At 31.8% G+C, this 8,343-nt stretch overlaps 2 protein-coding genes and 1 long non-coding RNA gene across 3 annotated transcripts in view; 2 read left to right on the top strand and 1 right to left on the bottom strand.

Moving 5' to 3' along the window:
* LOC109350067 overlaps positions 1–5,809 on the bottom strand; it is an 11,819-nt gene extending 6,010 nt beyond the window's left edge. The window contains exons 1-3 of the long non-coding RNA XR_002108067.1: positions 5,709–5,809; positions 2,482–2,483; positions 1,570–1,575 (exon numbers count right to left, since the gene is read on the bottom strand). This is a non-coding gene — a long non-coding RNA (uncharacterized LOC109350067). The remainder of the gene's footprint in view (positions 1–1,569; positions 1,576–2,481; positions 2,484–5,708) is intronic.
* On the top strand, positions 5,699–7,151 carry LOC109349999 (non-specific lipid-transfer protein 1-like). Its single transcript, XM_019591100.1, has 2 exons — positions 5,699–6,064; positions 6,977–7,151. Exons 1-2 carry the CDS (start codon positions 5,727–5,729, stop codon positions 6,987–6,989), a joined length of 351 nt encoding a protein of 116 aa, XP_019446645.1. The 5' UTR covers positions 5,699–5,726; the 3' UTR covers positions 6,990–7,151.
* The window catches only part of LOC109354244, a 2,114-nt gene continuing 822 nt past the window's right edge, over positions 7,052–8,343 (top strand). The window contains exons 1-3 of the mRNA XM_019596644.1: positions 7,052–7,120; positions 7,567–7,895; positions 8,020–8,331. Of these exons, the coding sequence (XP_019452189.1) occupies positions 7,052–7,120; positions 7,567–7,895; positions 8,020–8,331 (710 nt within the window). The remainder of the gene's footprint in view (positions 7,121–7,566; positions 7,896–8,019; positions 8,332–8,343) is intronic.

Raw genomic sequence — 8,343 nt, 5'->3', positions numbered from 1 at the left:
TTCCGCCTTGTACTTCGTACCAACATTTCATGATATTCTAATGAAGTATGATTCAAAGTTATATTGAGTTATATTTTTATTACCTTTAGGTAATGGTGTTTTTTATTTTCTGCATTGTATGTTACTTAAAGTGATGTTCCGAAAATGAAACGAATATAAGGAACTAAATTTTATATGGCATCATTATTAAAAAAATTACCCATTTTTGCGCAAGATTTTTTTGAAGTAATTTTCGGGGCGTTACAATTAACAATATAAACCAAGACCTATCATAAAGAACATGTAAATTATGTAATATATAAGTAATCTTCGAAACAATTATAGAATATATAATGTAATTAATAAAATTGTAATTATATTTTACAATTGATATATTATAATAGTAACAATATGAAATATAACATAAACAAAATATTAAAGATAGTAGATTAAGAAAATTAAAAACAATAACAGTAAATTATTAGAACAATTATGAAATATATAAGGAATCTTCGTAACAATTATTGAATATATAATGTAATTAATAATATTAACAAATATATAACGATGATTGTGAGTCATAAGTTGGTAGGATGATTAAGGTGAAAAAATTTAAGAAATGTAATTAAGAAAGTTGTGAGTTCGAGCCTCACTTATAGTAGAAATCTAATGTTATTATTAATAGAAAGAATGGGCTATTATATTACAATTAATAAGAATTTTTTTTGTTATTCAATTATTTTATCTAGCTTTAAAATGATATATAGTGAATTTATTTCATAAAAATAACAATGTTTAATTCTAATTATTTAAATAAATCTTAAAATATTCTCATTTAATATCATTAAAGTGCATTAATATCAGGAATTCAATCATATTATTAATAAAATAAACTATGATATTAAAATTAATGAGAAAATTTGATGATATTTGATTTATTTCATAGATTAATCATTAATTATTTTAAATACTAATTAAAAATAAAAGTTGATAGTTCCCAAATGTTTCTTTTCCTATAATTAAGGAATTATTGTCATTAATTATGACAATTTAGTTTCTACTTTAAAATTATGTATTAAAGTTGTTATGAAACTTTGAAAAACATTTTAAATATAATAAATGGAATATGTAGTAATTACACATTTAAATAGATTTTAAAATGTTCTCAAATAATATCATTAATCATTTTATGTGTTATCTATCATTCCATGCAGATCATTAAAATTGTTAGGTATTAGTGGCCTAGGAACACCTAGAAGGGAGGGGTTGAATAGGTGTTGCGGTTTTCGATCACCGCTTTTTGCACCAAAACCCAATTTCTGGAAACAGCCCAGTTAATCGATTAACACCTAGTCTTAATCGATTAACACATGCACAGAATAAAATTATCAGAGAGGCAGATTGCACAGTTATTTAAAATCAATTGAACAGAGATAAAATAGATATTTTTAAGCACTATTAATAAGCATATGGCAGTAAAAAAACATATGCAAAATATCAGCTATAAATTCAAATTGAAACAGCAAGAAAAGTAAAGGGAGAGAAAAGCGTGCAAAGATGGATTTTTATCCTGGTTCGTTTGCGGTCTACTGCAAACTACATCCAGGCCTCCCCTTCTGATCTTGGGAGATTTTTTTCTTCACAATATTGAGTAAACGTATGATTACACACACCAATTCAATTACAAGAAAATAGGACGCTTCTTTCTTGAAATCTAGGACCCCTAAACCCTTGGTTTGACTCTACCTTTCGCCTGAGAAAATATTTCTCGCGAAACAGCCCTAGCCAATATTCTTGTCCTCAAATTAAGACCTCCTAGTCTTGGTGAAGAATCCCAATCTCTGTGGTGGTACGACACCAAGAGATCAATCCAGAAACACAAAAAAAAAGGTTAAAACAGCAAGGTATTATAAGCACAATAATGCATGAAATATTACAAGTAAAAGACCTTAAGACTAACCCACTCACTAATCACTCAAGCCATCAAGAACATGTGAGTTAATCAAAAACATAAATCAAAGTATCTCTCTATCAATAATTACAAATAATGCATCAACATGTGAGCAAGATAAGAATGAACATAAGAAAGTGTGAAAAAGTATGCAAAACCAGAAATCAATTCAGCATGATAACTCTCTTCTCACACATGCAACTCTCTTGCAAAAAGCAGTAAAAACAGAACGAAATATGCTCTCTAAAATCAGCCCTATAGAATGCAATGCTATAGTTTTCTGGAAGTTGCCTCTATTTATAGTAAGCAGTTTTGACAGTTGGATTCGTTGCAAACAGTTAAACGGTTAAAAAAGAAATCAGTTATACCAAATAATAGATCTTTTAATCGATTAAGGCTACCCGTTAATCAATTAACAAGTGCAACAGAAAGAAACAGAAAACAGTTGTAACAGAAACATTGATTTAACATAAAAGCAGTTAAATTAATCGATTAAGTCACCACGTTAATCGATTAACTGCATATTAAAATACATGGTTCAAAAGGTAAACTTCTCATATGTTATGCACAACTTATATACATGTTCTACCAATTATATTATGCCTAATATGCACATATAACATGTATGATAGATGCATGAACATACAATTAACTAGATGATATGTCTCATAGATATGATATGACAATTAAGATGGCTTGAGAGACTTGCACCTAGGTTCACCTCACCTATACTCACTTACTACGACACACATCCCAGACTACTTAGAATAATGACTCTATTTCTATCCTAGTCTAGATATGACGAAATGAGCATTAGGCATGTTGATTGTTGAGCCATCTTCAAGCTTTAATAGAACCTTGTCTTCATCAAAACATACGCAAAGCATTGCTAGTGTTATCCTTGACACTTTGCACTTTCAATCTCCACCTTTTTTATGATGACAAACACCACATCAAAATTGTTCAAAACGTTTGATTAGCTTGATGATGAGTTTGCATAATTGTTGTTTATGGTTGTTTTTCAAAGATACAAAGTTGAAGCGCATTTGCTCCCCCTTAGGTAAGCAATCATATTATGGAAGCTATATATAACAGCATGCAACGGCTATTACACAACCTGCAAAATACATGTAACACAACAAGCAACATTTCTCCCCCTTTTGACATTATCAAAAAGATACAAGTATTCAATTCTAGTAAAAAGTCAGAAGAATTATTATAGTTATGATAGACTGTAATTAATCATTTAATTTGGGCGTGTAATCAATCAACCAGCTGTAAGAAGCTTGAACAAATGCACATTTATACAACATTTAATCGATTAACAACAGGTCTTAATCGATTAAATGGACAACAAGCAGCAACAGAACAGTTTTAATGGCATGAAAGGCTATGTTTATTCAAATTAAGCATGGAATGATTAAGCATTTGACATATTTGAGCAGTTAGCAGTAGGCATAATCATTCAATATTAACACATACACCAAAAGCAATGTCAAATTTTAAAGCAGTAACTCAGCAGAAGTTTTAGAGTTATTACAATCCATAATAAGAACAAAAGCGCAAAACAAAAGATAAGTTCTTAAGAGGGAAGAAGGAACAACAAAGTCCATTAGCTAGGAAGGATAAAACTAAGGCTCTAAGGTCTCCTAACTAAGGATGAGATGGAGGGTTTTGGTTGTCAAGAATCGGCGAGCTACTACCACCCTTGATGAAGGTACTCAGCTTGTTGAACTCAGCACACAACCTTCTAGTTTTTGAGTCAGCAGTGGTCTGAACATAGTTCTTCAAAGATTGGTAATAGTTGTCAATATAAGCATTCTGATGCTCCTCAAAATTCTCCAGATCCATATGATATGAGTCCTTTAGAGACTGGAAGTGGAGATCCATCCTATTGTTGAGACGTTGTTCCATAGCATCCAAGTAGGCTTGTCCGAAAGCCAGTTCATGTGATGCATGTCCTAAAGACTCCCCCTAAGTAGCAGCAAATGGCTCTTGGTTATCATCTTGCTCATCCTCACCAGAGGGGTCAAGATTCACAGTGTTGAAGTCCTCTTGATATTGTCATGTGTTGCCATACTTGTAAATACCCATCTTATGAATCAGACTTTCACCAATCAAGTGATCCTTGTCAGAACAATCCATCATTATAGTATCTGAACCATCAATATGTAGATAATCAATAACTCGTGATATGAAGATACTATAGGGAAGCAACCTTGATTGAGAAGTGGAGACGCTATACATGACCTTTAGAATCTCGTCAGGCCAACTAATCATTATGTTCTCCTTCACAACAAACATGAATCTCAAATCATTCATTGTAGGTTGTGCATGATTTGTGTTTCTCTGAAACAGAATATAGGCAATCAGGTAGTGTAGAAGCCTATTCTCTACAGACAGCGACCCAGCTTTGGTCAACTCACCCTGAACATATAACTAAGGTCTACGCAAACAAGATTTATACATTTCAACAGGGTCAAAAGGGTTGTTGTCTGCCCAACCACAATCACTTAAACTAGCACCAGTACAGGATAAACCACCCACGTTCACAAAAATGTCTTCATTAATCTCAAACAGTTTTCCAGCAACCATTGACCAATACTTCCCATCTTTGTATCTAAAGTTGGCATAATACTCTCTAACTAGAGCATGGTAAATGTTACCTTTTAATTCCAAGAAGGGGACAGCCCCACGAAACATCTTAAAGAAAATCACTTGATCGTGACTCAATTAGTAGTTATTCTTTCTTGTCTTTTAAAATTTATTGCAAGCTACAAAAACAATATACAATGATAATAATTATGTAATGGAAATAATTCTTTTTAAAAATAACTAGTTTTTAGACGCAATTCATGTGAATATCATTAAATAAATAACAAACCAATTTGATGACCTAAGAGGCTAACTTGATCCAACAAGTAAAGACAATATCTAGAAGAATGTAAATAGAAATAAATTCACCATTCCTTTCAACCTCTGCCGGTTTGATTTCAATAATTGTGGGGAATATTGGACGTACAATTATATTATAATTTTTTTCTTGGCAGCAAAGAGAAGAAAAAAAGGCAAGAAAGAGAATGTGTTGGAATATTTCTTCTTCTATTAAGAAAGTTGTAGTGTTGTACATTGTAAAAATCACGGTAGATATATATAGTTGAGAAGTTGAGATTAAACTTCAGTGCCGGGAAATAAATTATCTAACGTAAATATTTGACCAGGTGCTCAAAGACAAGAGAATGCACCATAGAACATTTATTGGGATCCAACTACTAACAAACCCATGACTGTCACATGCATCTTTGGTAACAATCCGGAGCTTCGTATCAAATAAGATCTTGGATCGCGTAGGATAACTTTTATATAATTAATAAATAATAATAAATCTTTTATCCTATTAATAAACAATAATTATAAATTATGGGTTAGGAAATAAAACTTTCTTGATATTATACGTAGTTAATCCTAATTAAATTCAGAAAAAAAGTAAAAATTATATTAGGCAGTCGACACCCAATATAAAACCTTGTCAAATATTATGTATAATATCAATCTTATATAAAATTAATAATTATTTATAATTATATTAGAGTAATGTCTTAGTTTTAAATTGGAATAAATATCATATAACATAACCTTATATATAATTAATAATTATGTATACCACATCAAACTATCATTTCATAAAACTCCTCTTTTGTTTTCTATATAAACCCATACTATGCATCACATATACTCACCAAGTAAAGTAAGCAATATACAAAATCAAATACACTACAAATTAGTTTGTAAAGTAATGGCAAGCATTAAGGTAACATGTGTGATTCTGATGTGCATGGTAGTGGTGGGTGCACCCATTGCACAGGCTACCATAACATGCGGACAGGTTGTTAGTGGCATAGCTCCATGCCTCACTTACCTGCAGTCCGGTGGAGCTGTTCCTGGAACATGCTGCAACGGAGTCAAGGGACTTGTGGCGTTGGCTCAAAGCACCGCTGACAAACAAACAGCATGCAATTGCCTCAAATCCGTGGCTGCTTCGACCCAATTCAATCCGGAGAATGCAGCATCACTCCCGGGCAAATGTGGGGTCAATCTCCCTTACAAAATCAGCACATCCACTAATTGTAATACGTATGTTATTTCTATCAACTATAAATTTAATATCATAGGGATATTAATCGATTATTTTAACATTCACATGAAATACCACAAGATGATTTTATAAAGAAGGATTAGAAGTATAATTTCCTAAAATTAGAAACATGTTTTATACAACCTTATAATCAAACTATACTATTTGCAGCTATCTGTGACAACCTTATAATCAAACTATACTATTTTCAGCTATCTGTGAGTTGTTAGGTGAAAATGAAAGAACAAATAAAAATAATACAGAGTGTTGTTCTAATAGATCTAAATAACTATATGGTACTACTTATATTTTTAATGAATTAGTTTATGATATGCTATTAAAATTATCTATGATAATCTCTTGTATTCACTAATTATTGTTTAAATTAATTAAACTTAAGCACAAAATAGAAATTTGTGGTAATTTAAGGAAAGATAGGATGCCTCAAAATTTCCTTATGTTGTTGCATCACAATGTCCTTATCTTGTTACTTACCTTTTTTAAGGAAGTTGTCAAGTTTTTCATCTAAATGTTAATAAAATGATAACACCCACACAAATGGATGAATGGAGCTAAGCTTCTAACCACATTATTATTATCTCTTAACAACCATCAATTATATATTTGGCGTAATGCCTTGAATTTTTGGAAATAATGATTAATAATAACACCCATAAAAAAAATTTAAAAGGGTTTTGATGAAATTACTCTGATGCATAGCTCTCACAAGTATGTGAGAGAAAAATCATTATCCTGTGTATGCATTCATGCTCTTTTGTTAGCTAGTTACTGATATTTAGCCAATTAATAGAATTAAACCTAAAGTACTTCTCATGAGCATAGATTATTTTTTGGTCTAAATTTGTTAATTATATCACTTCATTTATTTATTGGTTTGTGCAATATTGCAGCATCAAGTTCTGAAGATTAGAGTTGATGTGGTGGGGAAGATGAGGCACCATAGCAAATTTCTAGTGCAAGATACTATGTATGAAAGTGATGTAGCATTGAATAATGATAATAAAGGGAAGGGGACGAGGGCTCTAATTATGCGAGTATTCTCTTGTCATCGTGTCCCATAGTTTCATTTCAAACAAATATCTAATGTAATACTTTGTTGTTGCATGTAATAATTCTACACATTGTAATTTCATGCTACTTTACATTTCAATTTTCTTAATTGCCCTCTTGGTTCTTCTCTCAAAATTTGTGTTGAGCAGTCAAAATCATTTTTGCATTGAAATGTTTTTAGTCAATAAGGACAATGGTAAATAATAATAGTATTATCTGGGGTAAGTTAAATAAAATTCATTTAAATAATAGCTACTCAAATAAGTCATCTAAGTCTTGCACTCATTACATTTGTATAATTACTTTAGTAAATTAAAATTTACCAGCTACATAAGCACCTGATCAAATATAAATAAATGTATATATATATATATAAATTAAAATGTATATATATACATAAGCACCTGATGTTTGCCAATCTGTGAAGCAGTTTTTCACTCAGGGTTGGATTCTTCCTAATCTCAACTCTAATAACCTTGTTCTAATTCCCAAATTCCCCTCGGCGGATAAAATTGAGGATTTCAGGCCAATTGCTCTAGCAAATTTCCAATTCAAAGTAATCACCAAAGTCCTGGCTGACAGGCTTGCTAAAATTGCTCCTACAATTATATCTCAACATCAAAGAGGCTTCATCAAAGATAGGCACATCCATGATTGCATATTTATAGCTTCTGAGGCAATTAATCTTCTTGATCATAAAACTCTTGGTGGAAATTTAGCAATCAAAGTCAAGAAGGCCTTTGATATTATTGATTGGAGGTTCCTTATGGACACTCTCAAGGCCTTTTGGGTTTGCCAATTCTTTCATTCATTGGATTGAAGTTATCCTAAAATCTGCTAAACTCTCTATCTCTGTGAATGGGCACTCTGTTGGGTACTTTAGCTGCAAGAGAGGTGTTAGACAAGGGGATCCCCTATCCCCTCTTCTTTTCTGTTTGGCTGAAGAAGTGATCAGCAGAGGGCTAACTAAGTTGCTGGATAAGGGGAAATTTAGAACAATTGTTGGACCTAGGATTGCAACCCCTAGTCATGTTCTCTATGCTGATGACATTCTGGTTTTCTGCAGAGGAATCAAGAGAGAGTTGTTAGAAATCAAGGACTTATTCAATAACTATGCCAAAGTTTCTGGTCGGTGTTTAAATCTCAGCCAGTGTAAGTTCTTCTCTACCCAGGCTAATGCTAGAAAAATTGGAAAGTTAACTTCCTG

The sequence above is a fragment of the Lupinus angustifolius genome, chromosome LG01 (genome assembly GCF_001865875.1).
Source record: "Lupinus angustifolius cultivar Tanjil chromosome LG01, LupAngTanjil_v1.0, whole genome shotgun sequence".
In the NCBI taxonomy this organism is placed as follows: Eukaryota; Viridiplantae; Streptophyta; class Magnoliopsida; order Fabales; family Fabaceae; genus Lupinus; species Lupinus angustifolius.
Note: the sequence above shows the minus strand (reverse complement) of the source record. Positions and strands in the feature narration are given on the sequence as shown.

What these genes read in the sequence shown, in the direction of transcription:
- LOC109349999 (XM_019591100.1), top strand. Translation starts at nt 5,727, where the DNA reads ATGGCAAGCATTAAGGTAACATGTGTGATTCTGATGTGCATGGTAGTG.